The following is a 23,008-nucleotide window of genomic DNA, read 5'->3' on the forward strand; positions in this document are numbered from 1 at the left end:
AGCAGGAAAATAAGACACTTCAGCAATATATAAGGAAGCATATTTCCGTGATGGTGGGCAATCCAATATGCTTTTCCAGGAGTAGGGAGAGTGGGTGTAAAGACCTGGTCTCTGGGTTGTTTTCTAAATAATTTAGATGACATTATACACAGAGTAAACCTTCCTGCTAGCTACATGCCATGTGTGTGATATAAAATCAGAAATAATCTTTCTCAAAAGGCTATTTTATGAAAAAGGAATAGTCTTAGCAGCTGGGTGCCTCTGCAGAGGCCACACGAGTGCTGTCAGCTCCCCTGGGCTGCACCTGGCGTGGGATGAGGCACCTGGGAGCAGGTGGCTGTGGCCTGAGGGCATCACCCCCCCAGGGCCAGCACTGCCTGCACAGGAGGGGCTGTAGCTGGGCCTCGGCTGTTGGCACAGCTGCAAATCTAGCAGCTCAGCAGTCAGTTACTAACCTTGCAAAATCTCAGCACAGCCAGGTTTTGGGTCAAGTTGAGCAAACTTGAGAGAATGAGCGACAGCACCGGGGTTAATCTGTGTTGCTGTGTGCCAGCAGAGCTGGATCCTCTCATCTGGCCATTGGTGCCAACTTTGCTGACATTTCCAAATCCCGAAAATATGAATTGATTATTATTACTAAGTTACTTGGGGAAGCTACGCTCGGGGGTGCTCCTTGCAGTTGGAACCAGTGGCTGCAGGGTACCTACTTCTCACAGTCAGAAAGGAGTCTGCTCTTTGGTTTTCAGTGTTAATCACGTTTCAGACAAAGCTAGTCTCAAAGGCACTGAATTCCAGCAGAAGCCATGCCAGAAATTTCTGAGAAAAGGGAATGTTGTGTCCAATCCTGCTAGAAGTGACCCTGCTTTATAACCTTCCCACCATTTCTGTCTGGGGTGACGTGATAGTTCTGTGCAAGGAAAGAAAATCATCCCCCCGTGCAGCAGCAGCAAGTGTTGTGTGCTGATTAGGCAGGTTAATCTTTGACTTAGTTGGTCTGACTGAATCCTCGTGCTAAACAGCATCCTAAAGATGATTCTGCTTTCTTTTAGTCACCTTCATGGAATGTTTGGAGGTTTTTTAGTCATTATCTGCGTATCCCAGAGACGTTCTGTCAAGTTTTACCTGGGAGAATTATTGTTCCTGAGGTGCCTGTGACAGGTTATCACCTTAGCTGCCAGAAGCAAAGATGACTGGAGCCTGCCCTATCTGCAAACAACAGGAGAGCTTGTTTAGAGGCTGTCACTCACCGAGCAGCATGTCAGACAATCTGCTATTTTTATGTTCCCTACAAAAATGCCTCTGCACTAAAAGGAGGTCCAGGCTTGGACCTGGGACTGACAGACTTGGATATTTCAAAATCTCCTAGAAAAGCTGCTTCTTTAAGGGCACGCTGAACGTGCACACAAAGAGCAGAGAAAGCAGATGGATAAATGGGAATCAGTGGTCTTGAAAAATTATGAGGTGGTGGTGTTGCTTTGACAGCATTATTGGACTTTGGAAATCTTGTGTCAGGAAAAAAACAACAGCGAATTGTAAACTCAGCAACTGCAGAAGATTTTGTTTAAAACAAGAGACATCTTAGAGTCATTTATATCTTGTTTTTATGAGATTTGTCTTCCTCTGCACCCTCGTGCATCCTCAGTTTATCAGACAGTGTGTTCCCTCTTGTTCCCCTTGCTTTTGCCTCTGAGCACAGCTACTGGTTTTTGATATTCCAATCACATAAATTAGCCCAGAAAATCTTGTGTTTTCCCCCAACTCACAGTTCTGAAGGAGTGTTGAGCCTTCTCTTGTGTATTTCTCCATACTTTTTTGCCCTTGCATCCAGTATCAATGGTACTTGCTTTTATGTCTTTGCTTACAGAAGCTTGTGGGCTGTAACTGAGCCCATCCATTCCCAGTTGAGAAACCTCATCATGCCATTAGCAAGTCTGTGTGCAAAGGTGCTGATCCCAGTTTCCCTGAGATACATTCTGTCCTGGCCCAGGGCCATCGTTAAAGCTCTTCTGAGGGCACTAAGTAGCTTTCCATTTTCATTCTGCCTCCATCCATTCTTGCCAGAGTTGGGGTCCCCACCATCCTGACTGTTAGTCCCAGCTGCAACGGGAGGGTCAGTTCTGTGGGGTACAGGATGGGAAGGTCATCCAGCTGAGCTGTGACTCCTTCAGACCTCCTTTTGCCCTTGAATGCACAGTGCAGCAGATAGAAGCAGTCTGCTACAAGAGCTCCACGAATGTCATGGACCCCACCAGAGCAGCAGACCAGACAGGGAGAAGGCAAATAATGTGTTGGGGCTTTTTTAACTTCAAGAAAGTATTGTCCTTGCTCAAGCAGTTTGTTAGAGTAGTAGTGAATTATGCTTGTAACTCTCCATAAACTGTCTGTGCCTGAAGTACAGGTGTGCTTGGTGTCTGTGCAGAACTTCTCAGGTGCTCAGTGAGGCCCTTTCCACATCAGCTGGGTGCTTCTGCAGGCACGCTGAGGTCCTTGCAGCCACAGGCACAAGGGTTTTCTATCTGTTTGCAGGGGCATTCTGCAAACAGCCATTCTCCCGTGGCCTTTTGGGATGTTTCGGGAATAACATCCTGTAAGGACTTCTCCCATAAACAGTTCTGCATGGAAAAACTAGAAAAATATGTGATTTAGGATGTAGAACAAAGGCTTCCAAAAGTGCATACAAAGGGGTCTTCAGGCAGTTGTCAAAAAAAACAAAAGAAAGGAGTGTTTAGTAATGAGGACAACTGATCACATGACATGAATGAATCAAATGCCCATTACATGTCATCCTCTTAATTCCTCAATAAATTTTTATTCCCCAGAACTACAGTTCTCTCGTGTGTTGACATGTTGGGATACATACACACATGCACAGAGTGTGCCAGTCTGAGCTCTGGCAGCTTGTAATGAAACCTCCTCTTTGCAAAGAGAGCAGGTGTGGGTGGGTTGTTTCTTGTTGGGCCTCAATCATTTCAGCCATAGCTGCTGCTGAATCCTGTGAACCTGCCTTTCTTCTGCTCGGAGAACTTCTGCTGTTGAGCTTATTTTTTTCCTGTGGTAAATGTGCCATATTTTATTTATATTATATTTATATCTGTATTCCAAATTTCCTGTGGCTGCAAAACTTGCTCATGCCTTTTGGAGCAGCAGGTCTTCTGGCACCTGATCTGTTGTTCTGTAGTGGAGGGCCAGGTGAAATATCCCACCAAAAAGGGTTGAAGTGGTTGTTTCTGTGGGTGAAATTGTATTGTATGCACCCTGTGTGAGGCTGGAATTGAGTTCTGAAGTCATACAGCTTAATAAAAGGGTGACATGACAGGGGTTTTGGTGTGAAGTATAGGTGGTGTTTCCCACGAGCCATTTAAAACTGAACTGATATTTTAAATACAAGGAGCTAGACTGGAGGACACTATTTCTGGTGGCCTCTCCTAACACTGCTCAGCTTTTCCCCAGAGTTCAGCATCTCGGTGTTTCTGTTGCAGCAGAGTTTTTTTTCAATGTGCTCTGAAGGTGACCATCCTTCTCAGCCCGTGGGTTTTGTCTATAAGTATCTCATTCGGGCTGTTGTCAGTCTTGACCAGCACCAGTAAATCACAGCAGCTTTCTGGCTCCATCTCACCTCCAGGATTTTGGAACGCTATGTCCAAGACCAGATCCCCGGTGCCGCAGTGGTGGTGGAATCCATCGGCGCACGGAGGTTTGGGGACGGGTACTCTGAAGAGGATTACACCAAGTCTGACCTCATGGTCTACGCCATCGACCCGCAAACAAACCGGGCTATCATGAGGAACGAGCTGTTCAAGTAAGTGTATCATTTGTTGCTCTTCCTGTGTTTCTGTGCACTGGGATTTAGACACTGTCAGAGCTGCAACACGCTCGGTCCACCCCGTGGAGGAGCTTCTGGTTTAAATTCCTCTGAAGGAATTTACTTGCTACGTACCAAAACTTCTCTGTGATCTCCAACAAGGGCTTCGGTGCTCCAGTCCTTGACCTTCAGGCTTTCTGCAAGTTTCCATTTCCAGCACCTCTCCTTCTCTTTCCCTCTTGGTGGAAACCAAAGGAGGAGGAGGGGAAGGCAGGGGGGTGGTGGGCACCTAGCCTGAAGCACAGACACAGGGGCAGGAACCACCTACGTGCAGGTAACGTGCCAGGCTCGCTGGGCTGAGCAGGGAGATCTGCATGGGGCCATCCCAGCAGCTGCTCCAGGAGGTGGGCAGCAGCAGTAGGGTGCCACTGACATTCATCATTGGAGGTTGTTTTGCCTTTTTAATCAACTTCCAAATCAGCAGTGAAATTCCAGTGTCACGTCAACCACGTGAGGTGGGTTTTTATTGCCTGGTGATGGACCCAGCATGCTGCTGGGGAGTGGGCCAGCTCTGGCCATGGCGCTGGAGGGTTGGTTGGGGAACAGCTCTGCCTGGGGTCTGGCACTGGTGGGATCTGCCCTGGGCACACAGCTGCTCTGGGGGCCAGCAGGAACTCCACACTCTGCCTGCCTAAGAAGAGAGAAGCCAGAGGTGACATGGGCATGGAAATGAAATCAAGGTCTTCTCTTCACATGGTTTTTCTGAGTCTTCAATAGCAGAAGGAGGACTAATTCTAAGACAGAATTAGTCTCTGAGCTCATTCAGCTGCTGATGTATCATTTGGTTAGAAACTGTATTTTTGTGTTGCATGGGATGCAGAACAATGAAAATGCAAATCAGACTCTTCTCCTAAAGCAGCCATGAACTTTTGGGGGTTTTTTTTGCTAATGTTTCACCTTTGTGTTTGCTTTTTTATCTCAGTGAGAACTAGACCAAACTGTTCAATAAGGGTATAAAGCAGCATGTCAGTCAGCAGCCTGGGAAGCAAATGGCAGTGAGGCATCTTGGTGGACTCTGAAAAAGGGCCTGTTCTCCCAAGCTCCTAGTTGAGTCCAGATGAATTACAGCACACCTCAGCTCTGTGCATTCCCAGTGTTCATGGGTTTGAAAAGATCACTCTGATCAGTCTGGCCTAGGGTCACAAAGACCACAGAAACTCAAAATTCTGCTCTGAGTGTGTCTTCCAGCAAAGCAACTGCTCAACAAAATCCAATCAGCTACAACCTTTGTGTTGTTATTACAGGGTAATTATTTTTACTGACAAAATTGAGGCTTTTTTCTTGTTCGTTTGACGAGATTCACTCACAGAGTTTAATGACAACTTTGGGTGCTGGATTGATGGGTGCTTTAATTTCTGATTCCCACCAAGGTCTAGGGTTATGAACACACACAGCACAGAATCATCCTGGTTGGAAAGGACCTTGAAGATCATCAAGTCCAACCATAACCTAAATCCACCAACTATAACCTAAACTACCCATTCAGGTGCTTAAATCATGTCTCTAAGCACCACATCTAAGAAAGCAGGTTTTTTTAAATTATTATGCCTGAAAGATGAAACAAGCAAAGAAAACCAGAAGCAAGGTTTACTTCCAGCTAAGGGCTAATGGTTCACAACATCCTCTTAGGTTTTCTTCTTGAGAAGTTCCTTGACCTCTGCACTTTGGGTTTTTAATCCTTTTAATCGCTTGGAGTTTTTTCTGAACCCTCTCTAGTCTCCCAGCATCACTTTGTGAACTGGGAATATCAAAATTAGATGCAGTTTAGCAGGGGAGGCTTTCAGAGCAGTGGCAGTACAGCCTCCTTCCTTCTGGTGGCCATTTGCTGCTGTAGGTATCTCCATGGTCACACAGTCCATCTTTTGAGGTCTCAGTGATGCACTGGGAGTTGATGTTCATGTGTCCACTGCCAGAACTGCTGATCATTCCCAGAATGGGATCTCTGTGATTTTAGTTCCAACGTTATTCAGGAGTGGAAGTAGAAATTGAGGAAATCTGGCAGGAATCATAGAATGGTTCAGGTTGGAAGTGACCTTAAAGTTCATCAGGTTCCAACCCCCCTGCTATGAGCAGGGACACCTCCCACCAGACCAGGCTGCACAAGCCCCATCCAACCTGGCCTTGAACACCTCCAGGGAGGGGGTTTCCACAGCCTCCCTGGGAATCCCTGCTAGATAATAATTTTCCTTTCCATCTAAGGAAAAGCACCACGAAATCTGCTGGCAGTGCTCCTGCAAGTGACTGTTGCACCCCAACCCACTTCCAGAGCTAGCCTCATTAAAATGTATCTTACTGCCCACACCCAGACTAGCTACTGAGCCCTCTTTTTTGTTACTGTTGCAGTTTGTCGATTCATTGAGGTTTGTGTTTTCCTCCAGTTGCAGCCTGCTTAGGGTATGGCCAAAGTGGGATCCTATTAGAAAAGCTCAAGGTTAGGGTGTTATTTGGTGCTGTCAGGCTTCAGAAGATCTGTATGACCTTGTGACAGATGAAAATCCTGACACCCTTTTACTCCTCCCTTTGGAAACCTCTCTGCAGAGAGGTTTTGCTTAGACTTTGCTTAGTCTCTGCAAGGCAGCCTGCTAGCAGGAGCTGTGTGTGGAGGCAGCAGCTCCTGCAGCTCCATGGAAAGCATCTTGTTCTGATGCTGGCTGACTTAAGGACAGAAAATGTGCCATTCTGGTGCCCTTTGAAAAGGCTGGAGTGTCTTTTTAGGGATGTTTGTGTGCCCAGTGAAGGACACAGAATAAAACAGAGTTAAGAGAGGTTAAAAAGCAGTTTTTCAAATGTGAAGGGAAGGTTATGTATTTGCCTGGTCTGAAAATATATTAGGTACCAGCTTAGAGGCAACCTCATTAAAATGCTCTCTGTGCCTGCTTCTGCCTCAGCTTTGCTGCTTTTCTTCTCCTTTTTCTCCCTCCCTCTCTTTTCTCTCTTTGAAAGCTTTTAAATATTTAAATTAGCAAAATCCTGGGGAATTCTTTCCTGGCCTTAGGGTAGAGGTAAGTGTCAGCTTACTAAAGGAAGGAGAGGATTGAAATAAGAGTTTTGTGGCTTGACATCCGAAGTGAATGAGTTTTCACTAGCACGTGGGTGAACCTCAGGAGATTTGGTTCAGCTCAGGTCCTTACCCAAATCTGAAAATAAATTCCTTCTGTGACCATCCTTCCTGGAGTTTTGATCTTTCAAAGGATGGCTCCACAGGACACAGTAGCAATGGTTGTCCCCTCAATGGGGACCCTTCTGGTAGCCAGTAATCTGCCCTGGATCCTAGCAGAAAAGAGATGGAGAGGAGAAAGGATCACTTAATAAACTGGATGTGATGGGAGAAAGGTTAGAAAGTTAGAGATGGAGCCCCCTGTTTTAAGAACTTAATTAGCAATAAGGAATATTAATTTAGCCACGGTAAGTGTTCAAAAGTTTCCTGATGGATACAGCAGAGAGAACTGTACCAACAGCCCAGGTTCAGCACATGGATTCTGCCAGTTGATTTTAACACAAGTTGCACAAGTACCGTGTGCTGGAAGATACCTGTGGCTCTTCTGAAACGGGCTTTTTGGGAACACCCTGCTGTGTTTCTGCTTTTCCAACACAGTGGAGGCCTTGAGTCTTAGCAGTTTGTGTTAAACCTGTCACTGTTTGGAAGCAATAATCTGTGCAGGTCTTTTAGTGAAATGGGGTAGGTTGGGGAGCAGAGTGGCCTGTTCCCCTTGGCTGGCAGAGTGCTGCTGGGACACAGGTACCAGTGGTGACATGTCCTGGCTGGTGCTGGCAGCACTGGGGTCCCAGAGGTGCTCAGCTTTAGATGGGAGCTGGGAGGGAAGGACAGGCAGGACAGCAGCTGCACTAAGTCACACTTGGGACCAGCTACAGAGCAGCATTCCCACAAGAAGCAAACCCCACTGAGCCAGAGGAGATGCTTGAGGCTCCCAGAGCCCCCCCTGGGCAGCCTTGCTCCAATGTCAGGTCGTGTCCCACAGTCATTTATGAAATGAAGGGATAAAGGAGGTGCAGAGTGCTCTGGATGTGCTGGATTAACAGACTGTGCTGGACTCACTGCCACACTACCTCACATCCAGAAGTCCCACCCGAGTAGCCCAATCCCATGTTTTCCATGGCTGGAAGTCATGGACATAAGAGCCACGCTGTGTTCCTCAGTGCCAGCTGGGGGAACTCAGGTGTCTCCCAAGATAGACTGATTTGTCCCTGTCCTGTACTTTGTAAGACTGATACACAACAAGAGATCCATACTTTTCCTTCAGGCTGTTGTGACTACTACCTGACATTTTTATTAATCAGGAATCTGCCTGGTGACACCAAGAAATGGCTCTGAATAGTAACTGTGCTTCGTTATTTCTTCCCTCTACCATAAGCTCCTGCAAAACTTTCAGGCCACGTAGATAATTTTTACAGACTGAAATGATCAGCCTCCTGTTTTACCTGTTATGTGAAGGATTTATTGGAGCATAAAACAGTCAAATATCCAGAAAATATCTCCTGCATGTATTAAGTGGAAAAGGTCCACCATTACAAAGAAAATGCTTACCCTGTCTGAATATTTTGTACCATGTGTCGTGTTTCATCATGGAGTAAACGCGCCCGGTTGAGCTACAAACGTGTTAAAATGGGGTTTGTCAAGAAAAACGCTCAAGAGAATTTTAAGAGCGAGCTGGTGACAACCTCCCCGAGCTGATGTGCTGTCCTGCCCTGCTGTCCTCCCACCAAGCCAGGGGACACGGAGCAGCCACCAGGGCCATCTCGTGCACAACACCAGAATCCCAGCTCCCCTCATGCCGGGTTTGTGCCTCGGGAACCCTCCCGGCAGGTCTCGGTGAAAAGAAGATTTTTTTTTTGCTCAAATACCCTGAAAACGTTTTGCTGAAGAAATGATGGAATTTGGGAAATGATTCCTCGAAACGCCTTGGGTCGGTTTGTGTGGTTTTTGTGGTGGTGTGGGGCTGGGAGGGAGGAGGCTCCGCTGGGAAGCGAGTCTCAGGGAAGCGGCACCACATCATCGCCGCGCTGAGCTGCTGCCCGGGGGATGAGCCAGGGAATGTGTGACACACACAGAGAGTCTTCTCCTGAGTGCCACAAAACCCGGGGACAAACAGTGCTCTGAGGGTGTGTCAGTATGTTCGTTTGAGAGGGAATCAGTTGCAAGAAACCAGCACCCTTTAAGAAGGGGTCTTTTGGGAGCGTAAGTTCTGCCTCATGATCAAGCTAAGGAAATAAAAGCTACTTCAGACTTTCTTTAGACACCCAGAGTTTCTACAGAATTCCTTTCAGAAGCTTTGAGCTGTTGGGGTTTTTTTGTGGGTGTTTTGTTTTTATCGTTGTGGGTTTTTTTTTTAATCTTTCTCCAGAAGAACCTGGGGGTTCCAGGTCTGGGGTTCTGCTGTAGCCAAGAGCCAGCAGCATCCTCCTTCATCCTAATGGGTTTCTCCTAATTCTGTCCTTACAACTGTAGCCTTTGACTTGGCAGCCTGAGAGACAGTCAAACCTCACTTGAAAGATGATCCAATAGTTTTTTTATTTTCCTTTGGAAAGTGCAGACTTGGCCAGTATATTTTTTTTCAAATACAGCCTGAGCAAAAATATTTTTTTCCAACTCCTTAAGTAAATTTCTTGAACAAACACACTGCTTGCTGTCAAAAAGTCACCCAAGAGAGAATTCTCAGTCATATGGAAATGAGGGAATTTGATTAGGGTTTATATCTGGCTACCTGACTGTAAGCTGCCAATTGTCAGGGCAGATACTGAGCCTCTTCCCCTCCATTTGCTTTTCAGGCACCATTCCAGTTACCACCTGCTTGGGGACTGTGTTGTTCCAAGCTGCCCTCACAGGTGATGCCCACTGGGAAGATGGACATTATTATAGGTTGCAAGCACTGACAGGTTAATTGCTGAGCTCATTACCTTAGTTGTGCCTTGTAGCCAGCTCTGTGGTAATAGTGTGCCTTGCAGGCCAGCTGGAAGGCAGTGTTCTTCTGGTGGCTGTATTGGTCCTGCCATTAGTGATGCTAGTCAAGATTGTTTTGTTATCTGGCAGTGTTTGGAGACATCCGGAAGTTTAAATTCTGGTTTATTTGAAGCATTTAGTGCTTTTCCTTTTAGAAGAGGTGTGAAACTCCAGAAGAAGTGGCCTGCATCTTCTTAAGAAAAGGAAGAGGAGAATGTTTTGGCCCTAGAAATCAGAATAAGCTTCAGCTGACCTCTCATTTACAGCTCTCAGAGTGTGCCCTTGTATTAAGTACACTGGAGTTATCACTGACAAAGGGATTACAGAGAATTCCTAATATTCTCCAGCAGATAAAGAGGTCTGTGCTTTATCAGACAGCAGTTATTAACCTCGCTGTGCGGCAACTCCAACACCGCTCATCAACTCGGCTGTAACAGTTTTCCTTTGTGCCACTGAAGGTTCCTGGACGGCAAACTGCTGGATATCAACAAGGAGTTCCAGCCCTACCTGGGGCAGGGGGCACGCATCCTGGAGATCCGCACCCCGGACGTGGTAGCCAACGTCAAGAAGCAGGCACAGGCCGTCGGCTTCACGGAAGGTGCCTTGCTGGCCCTGGCTGTCATCATCATCCTCTGCTGCATGCCTGCCATCCTCATTGTTATGGTCAGCTACAGGCAGTAAGTACTCCTCTTCCTCCTCCTCCTGTGTTGTAGTAGGGCTCCTACATTTCTTAGCAGAGCTGCTCAGGAAATTATCCTTCAATGCAAGGAAATGAGTGTCCAGGGGAATGGTTCTGATCAGCCCCTCAGCACCAGAGCTGGTTGATGCTTGATGTGGGCTGTGCATGAAAAAGGAAGATGCATGGCAAGTGCATCTTGCTGTGTTCTCTGGAGTTGTGGAGCACATGCCAAATCCCAAGCTCGGAAGCCAGGTGTCTGAAACACAAGTGTAGGATTGCAGCAGAATTCCACATGAAAAAAAAGAGGAAAAAGGTGCTGTTCCTGTAAACCAAACCAAAACCAGATTGTGCAGCTCAGGCAGAGTAAGAGGACTCACCTTTTTTTGTTTAAATCCTGAAGTGCTCACAGTTACCTTTTTTCCCCCCCTAGCTGTATGCTTCTTAATTGCAAATGTTGCATGAGGACTTGATTTTGTCTCATTTTAGCAGTATCTAAAGCAGCACACAGCAGAGAGAACCTTCTGGATATTTCCACTCACCTCTTATAGACTCAAGAGGTTTAAGTAATTGGGCTAACAGACTAATTAAAAGATCAACATCACTAACAAGTTCCTCTCAACTAAGCCTTTTCAGGTCCACTCATGTTTAAAATCAATCTATTTGGACTCAAAGGCTGTATATTTATTCTTTTACTTGTTCTCATGATAGATGTCTAATTCCAGTGCATGCTTTGAGCACTCAGGATTACCAACCACTACAAAATCAAAAATTCTGTGCATCTTCCCCAGTAAATGGCTATAATCAGCTTCTGTATATATTGGTCTGTATCTCCATATCTTTCTATCTTCACTTTAAAAACTGGTGAGCTGGAACGTAGTATTTCATCACCATGGAAAACCTCTGCTCCCCAGGACCACTTAAGAAGGCGTTCCCAGAGCCCTGCTGGTTGTTGAGGTGGTTGATGATGATGATCTTGGAGGGGTCTTCCAGCCAGGGCCATTCTGTGATTTAACAAGTGTATCTGGCATGCAAAGCCAGCAGCCTGCCTGAGGGACCTCTCCTTAGTGGCACCAGGAAAACAGCCAAGGATATAACCACAGCTTGATAGTTATTGCACAATCTTGGCATAATATTGGCATCCCAGTATCTCCAAACATTTGGGTCAAAGGACAAAATCCTTTGAAAGGAGTTGGAAAGTGCCTGGAAAATTTCATTGCCTTTGGGATGACAGTGATCTCCAAGCTGCTTTACTTCTTCCCAAATCCTGTATAAAATGTGCTTCCAGTGAAGCACCCCTGAACCAGTCCCACCTGCAATTAGTTGTTGTTGTTATCTGAAGTGCCTGTTTCTTTAAGAAATCTAATAGCACTATTTTTCTTTGCCATCTCTTAGATTAGCCAACAACTACAAATCTCTCTTAAGAGCTTTAACTTCATTTCATCAAAATGTCATATTTTTGTTGTCTGGAAATATTACCTGGATTTATAGCAGATCAATGTGACTAAATTATACTTTTACCAAAAAATGTGTCACCGAAGAGTGCCAAAGAAAAGAAAAGGAATTTTAGTGTTAAGATCAACATGAAAAGCCTTGGGTTTGCATTACAGCCTTTTTCTCCTTTTCAAAAGGAGTTTCAGTGGTTTCCCTGATAAGGTTGTAGCAAAGCAGGTGCTCCAGTCTGTCACCGAGAGTGGAGATTATAGCAGGATAAATGTAACTGTTGTACTCTCAGCACATGAGATGGAAATGCTAAGATTTCCTCGTTGTTAAAACTGTTTACGTGCAGTAGGTCCATTTTTCAGTGCTTTCCAGATCAGCCATCAGCTTAATAAATTTTGTAAAAGTAATAGTTACTGAAGACTAATTTTAATTTATAAAATTATCCAAGCGTGCAGCTCAGGGCCAAACTCGTGACTTGTAAACAAGCCAGAAACTGCCATTCTTCTTTGCTGTTAAGATTGTGTCTTTGAAATGCACTACCCAGTACCAACCCATAAGGTAACTCATGTATTATTTAATAATTGCAAAAGACCAGTATCTTCTAAATAGCAACCAAAACTCATACTCCTTCATTATTAAAGATGTTTTCTGTAACATTCTTAAAACAAGTTAAAATGAGAAAGCAGTTATAAAAATGCATCCCTAGTAACTTACTAGAAATGCCATGAGGTGTCTTCATGTTTTCTTGTCCTCTCTGCAGTGTGTGGCAGGGAGATGTTCCCTGAAAGCCCAGTCAGTTTTCCCCCTGTCACTCATTCTATGCTGACTGCAGAGTTGTTTCCAGTCTCACAAATAGCAACTAAACACTGTTCAGCTCTGGAAATTACAATCCTTTAAAGATGTCACTAATCCTGTAATTCTATGTGTGGAATAATTAAGCAGCATCTAGTTTATTATTCCTATTAGGTTCACTGCTTAGGACAACCATTGCAAACAGAATTAATTTACCTGTCTTTTTATCTCTTTATCCTTTTTTTTTTTTCCTTTTTTTTTTTTGCATAACAAATCAGATTCAAAGAGTAAGTACTTATTTCAGCTTTGTTTTTAACAGCTTGCCTAGAGTTGCTGACAGCCTCCCAGTCTTTATTTTTAAGAAGGGGGTACTTGGCGTTCAGTAAGAGTAATAGAGTCCAGCTTGCTCCTCAACACCATGTGTGCTGAGGTGAAGAGTGACCCCTGCTCAGAGTAGGTCACTGTTGCATGCTCGTGCTCCTCGTGGTTCATGTTGTCACCTGCTCCCTGCAGAGGGAGAAGTCAATATTTCCATCTGTGTGGTATCCCACAAGCAGGCAAGTGGGTGTCAGGCTAGAGTGGAGAGAGAGAGAGACTTTCCTGGGAAGGGTTCAGGTATCGACCACCCTCCAAACCAGAGAGGGGTGGGTCAGTCCTGGCACCTCAGTGACGAGCAGGAAGGACTGTGGGCTTTGTTTCCTAGAGAGAAAGTAGAAATTTGCTTTACAGTGAAAAGAATTGTTTCAGGAAATCTGTTGACACAGAAATTTCCCAGCCAAGTGTTGTAAGTGATAACTTAAGCTTTGCCGGAGACATTTTTTGGTGTGGTTTTAAAATTATCATTTCTTGGCAATTAAAAGACTTGAGCAGAGCACTTGTTCTCTCCACTACTTGCCCTGGACAGCCAGGACTGAGAACTCCTGCTGAGAGCAGAGTCAGATGATTGATGACATGATTTCCTGGAAAGTAGCTGCCACAGCAGTGACACGCTGCTGATCTGGAGCTTTCTGTCCCCTGGGCTTGCACCAAGAGAGCACAAATAAGGGGAGAGCTGAAAAAGCCAGGAAAAGATGACCAGGTTTATTAGTTTGGATAAGGCAAAATGCAGGGATGTTTTGAAAACTGCAGGAGAAAACGCAACAAACTTGGCTTAGGTTGGGATAGAGAGTGTTTCTAACCAGTGTTTCTCCCTCCCTGCCTGGCTCCCCAAAGGCGACAGGCTGAGTGTGCAAAGACTGCCAGAATCCAGATGGCTTTACCAGCAGGGAAACCAGCCAGCACTGCTGCCAACAACCTCTACGAAGAGCTGGGCGACAGCACTATGTGAGTATTCCTCGTGCTCCATCAGCCACATCCCTAGTGACCAAAGCCACCACTCACTTCTCAGGGTTAGTGCTTCATGCAGTCTGTCTCAAAAAGGCTTTTCTTCAGGACAGGGTCTTGCCCCAGCACTTGGAGTTCTCAAACATAACCAAAGAAGTAGAAAGACCCTCTTTACAGAGGAAAAACTGATTCAACCTGCTAATTGGGGTTTCTTGTAGGGTGTGTGGGAATCTTTAACAGGTACTAGGAAAAAAAAAAGCAGGGTGTAACAGGTTTTTTTCAAGAGCCTCTAGCTGAACTTTGCTTCCTGGGTGAGCCAGGGCTGGGCTCCTGTAGGGCCTTTCCAAGTCCAGGCCAGAAAGCCACAGGTTTCAAAGCTGTTGACTAAACACAACCTATGAAATTGCTGCCCCAAAGTCCCCGTTTGCTGTAGTAAGAAATGTTCTCTTGTTTGTTCTAAATTTTAAACTGCTTGAATATTGACATTGAAGAGAAAGGAACTCTCAACCCCTGGCAGTCCAATGAAAATATCTTTCACTTATATATATGCTTGTAAAATAATACTAGTACAAAGATCCCTACCTTTTCATGCTTCTGTAAATTTATTGCTCCTAGAGCAATTGAACTCACAGTGTGAGGATATTACAGCATAGAACAGCCAATTAATATCTGTATCATCCTGGGGAGTTGTGTTGACAAGCTCACCACACTGAACTCAGCTGTGGTTTTTGTATTTTTAAAACAAGAAAGAGCATGAATGTGTTTGGAGGCAGGTAGGAACTGAGCTGATGGTGGTGCTGAGGGTTGCCCAACTTCTGCTCTGTTTGCAGTCACTCTTTGTTTTGCTCAGAAAGTTGGCATTTTGCAGCTGCTGTGGCTGAGTTTCTGACCAGTTCAGGAGGCATGGCAGGATGTGTGTCCCTGCTGCCCTCAAGACCTGTCTGGATGCCTTTCTGAGTGACCTGCCCTAGTTTTGGTCCTGCTCTGGCAATGGGGTTGGACTCGATGATCTTCAGAGGTCTCTTCCAACCCCTGACATTCTGTGATTCCCTGGGTAAACAGGAGCTGTGCTTGAAGTGAGAATAGCTTCTAACTGCTGAATTTCCTCCCCTGCCTTTACCTTTGGGAAGTGTCACTGCTGGGGCAGGAAGGGAGGAAAATCCTGTTTGACAGTAGCACGTGGTCCTGTTTCAGAAGGTGAGCCCTTCTGCTCTGAAGCACAGGAAGTCCCATCTGCACACTTGGGCATACAATGAGGTGCCCTGCTGGAGGAAAGTCCTCTTGCTTTTGTGTTTAGCTGCATCTCTACTGAAATGAACCATTTGCTTCTACTGATTTTACTGGCAGTGATATAAAGCTGATGACCTGTGGGAACTGCATGTGGGTTCATCTACCTCCTGTAGTGATGACCACCTTCTGCCAAGCCCAGGACAAGGCTCGTCCTGCTGGGTTTTAACCTGCAAAGACTTTTTTTATGTTGCAGGGTTAGTACTGCAGCATAAAGGTGCAGGTTTACAGATTGGCCATATTGACTCTGAGGCTCAATTTATGCTAAATTTGACTAAAATCAGTTTTCATTGTACTGAAAAAGGTGCCGTATTTGGAATATTTTCTTTCTCTCAGATGCCTTTGCAAACAGCTAAGATTGACTCATATCCATCATGCTAAGGAACTGGTTAAACACAAACTAGTAAAAATCCTTACAAGGTGAATGAATATCCTTAGGTTTTTAAAGACAGTAACATGCTTGAATAAAAATAATTACAGATTATCTTTTTTTTAACCTAGAAAATATCTGATTTCAAGGCACTGATACACCTTAAGTAATTATCATTTGGAAAATACTATTTATTAACACTTTCCATAAATTTTAATGCAACAGTTCATGTGTTTAGTTGTCCTAAGACAGTCATCTTCCATTTGCAGTGCTGCCTTGTGTCTTGCTTGCTTTATTTGGTGTTTCTAGCAAATGAAATGGAACTAAACTCTTTAGTTTTAAACCTGCCTTGTCTCATAATTTTCGTTTTTCTCTGTCTTTGGATACGTAGGCATCAGTAAGTAAGCTCATTTCATTGTCCTAGCATTTGTAGCTACTAGAAACAGTAGTTTATTTTCCTGTCAGTAATTCCCATTAAACCTTGCAATCTGAAGCTCATTTGTCCAGTGATCAAGTACAGGAAAGACATTTACTGTGAAGTTTCAATACTTCTATGCTTTGAGATGAAGTGTGATTGCTGAACTTGAATGGTATTATTTCTAAAGCCAAATAGTCCTCCTGCCTTAGAAAACAAACAGCAGAACCAACACTGAGGGCATGCACAGGGGGTTGCTTTCAGTTCAAGACCTCTCAGCTGGAGGCAAGCAAAAGCTTTCTTGTCTGCTATTGCAGATCCTTGCAAGGCAGATACTTCTAATTTGCAGAAATGTGCTTCAAACTGGTGAGCTGATGTTTCTCATGGATTAAAATACCTGTACATCAAGAGAAAGAGATGGCAGGATAACCTGATCCCTGAGAGGCTGCACATCCATGTGAAGAGAGGGAGGCACTGAGAAGCTTTTGAAATAATCTCCTCCAGTAGCATAAAGGTGCTATCATCTTGCATGAGCCTTCTGCTAGAGGGTTTCCTTCAAGTTCAGAATCATTCACTTCTCTCACCTCTAAATGGATGGAGGGTGCCTGACCAACCTCTAAACATGCTGCTTTAGAATTAGTTGGAAGTCAGTTAGTTTTCACACTGTGACATTCTGCCCAGAGGCAAACCTAAGGCATGCTGGCTTTGGGGGAGCTGCAGTGCCTGGGGAGAATTTACCCCCTGGGGGTGAAACCCCTGGGGGCTTTGCTGGTCGTGTTCACAGGGGGACAGTGATCCCTGCAGCTGTGCAGGGAGTCTTCTCATCAGCCTGCTCAGGTCCCTGTCACCAGGAGGAAGCTGGAGTTTCTCTGTGGGGGACCTCCCAGCCAAAGCAAGGAACAAAATTAAGAAGCAGGTGTGTTTGATCACTAAATGCAGTCCTCCCAAAGGTGCTGGGGGGCTTCTACATATTAAGTCAGTTAGAGGAGATGTATCTTAATTCACTCCTGTCCTGTATCTGGTTATGTAAAGCTTGCTTCCAGTTTTGCTAGGGAATATTTGACCACCAGAGGTGATATGGAAATATTTTCTGAGGTGTGGAAAACAAACAAACAAAACACCAAAAAAGAGGGAACAATCCAACCAAGAGGTATAAACCCTCATCTTCCAGCATTCACATAATGATGTAAAAAGTCATATTTTCTCCTATTCCTTTTGTTAGCAAAGCCCAATCCTTTATCTAAAATCAAAATACTACCTCTCAAATTTGGCTGGAGACAAGACTTAGGATTTTGAACTGAGCAGGTTTGGTGGAAACACTGAACAGCTCCAAGTCTATAAAATACTTTTATGGGGTATCTTTTTATTTTTGTGGGTGTGTGTCGTTGCTACTTCTGCTGTAGTGCAGCTGCAGTTGCCTACCTGCAGAAATGGCAAGTTTTAAGTGTAGCATTCCAAGTGGGGAGTATCAGAGGTAGCAAAGCTGGAATTGAATTGTGCACAAGTGAAACACAATCTTTATACCCCATTTCTACCATAATGTCCCCTTATGCCATCTTAGTCTCACCATAGCCTGCCTTAATAATTTAATATTTAATATTTCTGAAAGCTTTTTAGGGTAGGTGTCCTTCATAAAGCTGGGGTTGGCTGGTTGGTTTGGGGTCTAGTTCCAACAAATCTGTACATGGCAGTGATGGAAGTGCATTTTGATTCTGTCTTGTTGCTAATGTGGGTTTGGTTTTAGCTCTATCTGATGTTGGTCGATATCTTAAATTTGTCACAGGAATTTAGTTTATTTTCAGGCTAGGGTATGCATTTTTCAGGAAGAAATTCTTTGCTCTGAGGCTGGTGAGAGCCTCGCCCAGGCTGCCCAGGGAAGCTGTGGCTGCCCCATCCCTGGCAGTGTTGAAGGGCAGGTTGGATGGGGCTTGGAGCAGCCTGGGCTGCTGGGAGGTGTCCCTGCCCATGCAGGGGGGTTGGAACTGGATGGTGTTTGAGGTCCCTTCCAACCCAAACCAGTCTGGGATTCTATGATTATTTAAAATAGGGCTCTAAGGGCACACTTTTTTAGCTGGCAGTTTGGGGATATTGATTTTAAATTACTGCTTATCTTAAAATCCACTCAGAAGCTTGTAGTTTTAAAAGTATTTGAGGAAAAGTGGCTTAATGGGGCACTCAGAGGTGCTGGACGAATTCCAGAAAATAGTGAGACACCCCACTTTTGGGGTAGAAATCCAGTGTAATCCAACTGCAGGGTTTTTTCCACTCAGATTAACGTGATGCAGAGATTAAATTCATGCACATATTGATATTTCTATGCCAAGAAGTGTGTTGTAAAGGCAAGAGCCAATGCCCAGCTTGGCAATTCTTCATGTGTCAGTCTCGGAAGGATGCTCTGAGTACTCTCTGCATCTCAGCTGAGTGGCTTCAGCTCCTGTTGTTGGTCTCTGAGAGAGCCTGCAGAGCTGTGCTCAGGTGCACCCCTCACACTCCTGTCATCTCAGGCTCCCCATGGGGCTGTGTGTGAGCCATGGCCAGTCCTTACAAGGCAGTGCCTAATCATCCCTGTGTTTTACAGAACAGCAGAGCTTGGATGTACAGCTTTAACTTCCACATGGTGGGTGTGTGCAGCAGGGCCCCGTGCCACTGCCATTTGAGGGATGAAGCCACAACTCAGCATTCATGCAGCACACACACCATGATTCCCTGCTCTCTCTCAGACTAATCACATCACATGACAATGCAGCATTGGTGTTTTGTGTCACAGGGCAGGCAGGGGACAGTATTGACTGATACGTTTTAAATCCAAGGGTTTTTTTTGAAGAGGCTAACTTGGTTTTGAATTTGATGAGTAGCTGAAAACTTGCTTTGATTTTTCTTCCCCTTCAAGTCCTTCTCCCCTCCCCTAAAGAAGATACCAAAGTAAATGTCTTGCCTAGTAGTCTAGTAAATGTGCTCTTTCTGTTGGGCAGTAGTAGTTTGCTAGATGTAATGCCTCTGATTCATATCATACATTCTTTTTTTTTTCTCTTTCATAAGTATCTATGTCCATGCATGTTTCCTCACATGTGATTATCTTCTTTTCTTTCAAGTCTTTTTCTTCTCTACCATTTCCAACAAAGCAGGGGAAAAAAGTCAGTCTTAGAAGAAGGAGACCGGCAGAGAGTTATAAGCAGCTTTGCTTCCCGTGCTATTGAGGCTCACAAGCAATCTAGTATCAATGGATCTCTGAAAAACAACCTCCCCAAATCTTCAAGTAACATTACTTTTTTGTCTGATGAGAACCCATTAACTACTCAGAACCCGTTGTACATGGAAGGTCTCACTCCAAGTCCTGCTGCTTCTGGGTTCCTGCGGAAAAGAAACGACCCTCTAGATACTCTCTCTCCTTCAAGTCTCCTCTGGAGAGATGCCTCCCTGGGAGGCAGTCACCGTGCGTGGACAGTGCCAACTCACGTCGCCAAGAGATACGCGCCTGGTTCTCTCAGCAGGCCCGTCATCATGGACCCCATCCAGTGGCAACGGGAAAGACTCACAGCAGAGGATGAAGGAGCTGAAAATCAGCAGGGCGATGCTGATAGCCCACTGCTTCAAAAAATCAGTGGGCCCAAGTTAACTGTGAAGGAGAAGGCCAGGCAGTTTGAGCAGCAGGCTTTGCAGGAAATGAAGCCAGTGAAATCTCCCGACATGAGATCCATCCGGTCGTCGAGCATCTGTTTCCCAGAAGGAGAGAACATGCAGGAGCAGTCTCCTAAAAGTGCAGTTGCTTCTCCTTGCCTTCGCTCTTCTCCTCTGTCCTCTCCAACACCTTGTGCTGAAGTGGTGGAACCAGAGGCCTCCACGGTCCCCTCTGTAATCGTCACTCACCACGACTACCCTGAAGAACTTTCTCCTCCACCCACTCGCAAACCAACTCCTCCGTCTTCTAGGATAAAGAAACCAGTTTGCCAAAGTTTTCTAGCTCCTGAGACCAAAGAAGTTGTAGAAAGCATTCCAGACCCACCTAAAATTCCCCCACCCCCACCTCCACAGTTGCCACCTCCACTTCCAGTACCGCCTCCATCCCCTCCCCTCTTGCCACCGCATCCTCAGCCTCCACCCCCAGGTTCTCTTTCTTCTTCATCATCTTCCCTTAGCACCCAGCACCTCTCCCCTGCCAAGCACTCAAAATCCCCTGCCAAACAGCCAGCTGTACCGCCACCGGCCACAGTGCCAGAGCCTCCTCCCCCCAGGGAGCTGAAAGGCATTCTTAAAAACATTCCGAATTTAGCCGCCATCGAAAAGTCTGTGGCCAACATGTACAGCCAAATAGACAAAAACCACGTTCTGCCCAAGCACGTTGCTAAGCTCAAACCAGCTGCAACACCAGAGCTGCCAACTCCAGAAGCTGTGGCTGAGCACAACCAGCAGAATGGCAACTTGAGCTGTGTTGTGGAGGAGTTTGAGAAACGCTTTCCGTCTCAGTCGACGGCACTGTAATGTTTACAGTTGGATGTTTTCTGCTTGTAACGTTCTGAGCGAGACGACTCTAATGCAGCACATGGTATCTGCCTCAGACTTTAGGAATTCAGACTTTCTCCCTTTCTCTGCTGGATGTCACGACACATTCAGTCCTATCCCCAAAACTGAGAGATGTTGTCTTTCCCGGTCACTCAGCGATATCTGTAATGTGTAATAATTCTACGAGTTGTTCTCTCAGAGCTACATCTTATTGTTCCATGATGCTGGTCCTTAGCATGGTTACCAGAAATCCTTGGGGAAAACTCTCCATTTTTACCCAAGGATCAGTCCTAGCCAGCAGAGGGCTTGATACTGCTTGGTGTTAAGCAGCCTTCACTGTAGGTGATATCAGTAAGTAGAGTGATTTTTCTGCAGCTGTAACTGGAACCTCTTGCTTTGGCCATAAAATGTCCCCCCTGGGAGGAACTTAGTGGCCAATGTTGGATGTCAGAGGAAGCAAGAACCAGTAGTGAGCAGCTTCAGCAGCCACCAGCCCGTCGTGTTCCTGGGAGATGAGGCAGAGCTCTGCCATGCTTCCTCTCACCTCACCTCTGCAGCTCTGAGTCGGAAGGGTTTTCACTTGCTTTGTCACTAAACCTGGCTGTCTTCCCTCCTCTCACCTGTGTTCTGCCTTCCATTGTGGTTTTTTTATATTGTCACTGCATGGTAAAAGTTTTTATTTTGTCAATTTCTTCAATGTACCAAGTGTTTATTTGTTTTTTATTTGGCATGTGCACCTTTTGTGTCTCTCTGTCAAATTTCCATGCTAGCTTGTCATGATCTTTACAGCTGAAACATCTCATTGGTCCTAAATTGTAATAAAGTCACTCTGATTAGTGTAATCAAGTGAAGATTTTTCAAGTGCTTGTAAAAATCCATCCAATGTGGATTTACTTACTGGCTTTTTTGCTCATAGTCATCTAAAGCAGGCTTTTATATTAAATATGTCAATGGTAATAAATTAGCTTGTCCTTTGCAAGCAGTGGTAAGTAAATGCAGTTATGGCATTTCAATGAATGTTAGTGTGGTTCACCTGGCAAGTTTCCCTTTAGGCTCTTGCCAAAATTCAAAGTATCTTTGTTTAGTAGGAGAATTTTTAAAAATCTCTTGGGAAAGGCAGATATTTCACAATCAGGAAAAACTAAAGCCACAGTTTAGTATCAAATGAGGTAATTCTGAGCAAAAAGGTAATGAATGATCAGACTGTTTAGAGATACTCAGCATTTCCATGGTGTTTGGCTTTTTCTCTTTTCTCCTTTTTGTTTGTTTGTTATTTTTTTATTTTATATCTACAGTTAGGACATTATGGATGCATCAGTTGGAGACTGCTGAAGGTAGTTTCTCTTTCTTTGTCCCAGAGTCAAACTCCAAATCCATCACACATGTTTTGCTGCTGCATTAGAATTTTTCTTCACTGAAAGCTCCTGGTGGGCTAGCCTGTAGCTCCTAGAAGTAGCTACATGTGTGAGGGGAAGGAGGATCAATCAGAGCAGGTTTGCAGTGAAGGAATCTGTACACTTTATGAGATGCACACGTGTAGGATACCTGCTGATGCTGCTCCCAGAATGGCACTGCTGCAGCACCAGCAGCAAACTGTCAGTCAGCAGCTATTAGGTAGAGAAACTCTGAAGAGTTAAGAGCCAGCATCAGAAGATGACTTACAGGTGTACTTGCTTCTGTGTGTCTGCCGTGGTCCGTGCCTGGAGACCCCAGGATGGTGGAAAGTGCCCAGTGATGAGCATGAGAAATTACTGAGCGTGTTCAGAGTGGATCAACCCTGAAGACAGAGATTTGAATTCAAATACCCAAATCTCATTTTAGAGCTTGCAGACCCATAGCAGGTGATTTTGTGAAGTTCATTACATCAGTAGAGACATATTAGACAAATAAGACCTCATTTTGCAGTGTATTGTGTCATGCAAAGCTGCAGATGTTTAGTAATTACAGCATAAACTCCAAAGACTTTATTTGGCTACAGTTATTTGTGTCTTTCCTTAAGCAGAAAGAACTGACATCACACAGGAACTTCTTTTTAAATATTTAGTTTCATCAGTCTCAAAGAGTCTGGGGGGCTCATGGTCATCAGCTCTTCACTAACGAGGAACACCTACTTCCTCATTCTGGAAACTTTTGAGTTAGAATGTTGACAAAACCTACTTTCATTTTGTCTGGAATTAATGCAACCTTTGTTCTCCTGCTGTTTTTTTTTCAAGGAGCCTTTGTTAGAAAAAAACCCACAACCCACATTCTATTAGACTAGGAAAGAAACAGCACCAGTACCCTGTATTTTTAACCTGAGAAAGTTCTGTCCCATTGAGTTGTCTGGAGGCTGCTGCACTTCTGCAGCATGTTGTGAAGTGTTACATCCAGGTTGGGAAGAA

The 23,008-nt window shown here is 45.0% G+C and overlaps 1 protein-coding gene across 4 annotated transcripts in view; it reads left to right on the forward strand.

Annotated features, from left to right (window-relative positions):
- PCDH15 (protocadherin related 15) overlaps window positions 1-23,008 on the forward strand; it is a 455,276-nt gene that overhangs the window by 420,365 nt on the left and 11,903 nt on the right. For 3 of the 4 annotated variants that reach the window (XM_051618391.1, XM_051618393.1, XM_051618392.1), the window contains 3 exons: window positions 3,623-3,799; window positions 10,280-10,498; window positions 13,945-14,055. In XM_051618391.1, coding sequence (XP_051474351.1) covers window positions 3,623-3,799; window positions 10,280-10,498; window positions 13,945-14,055 — 507 coding nt within the window. Of the gene's footprint in view, window positions 1-3,622; window positions 3,800-10,279; window positions 10,499-13,944; window positions 14,056-19,252; window positions 21,186-23,008 lie in introns of those variants that run through there. The other variant, XM_051618390.1, reaches the window with a different exon arrangement.

Source organism: Apus apus, chromosome 4 (assembly GCF_020740795.1).
Source record: "Apus apus isolate bApuApu2 chromosome 4, bApuApu2.pri.cur, whole genome shotgun sequence".
Taxonomy (NCBI): Eukaryota; Metazoa; Chordata; class Aves; order Apodiformes; family Apodidae; genus Apus; species Apus apus.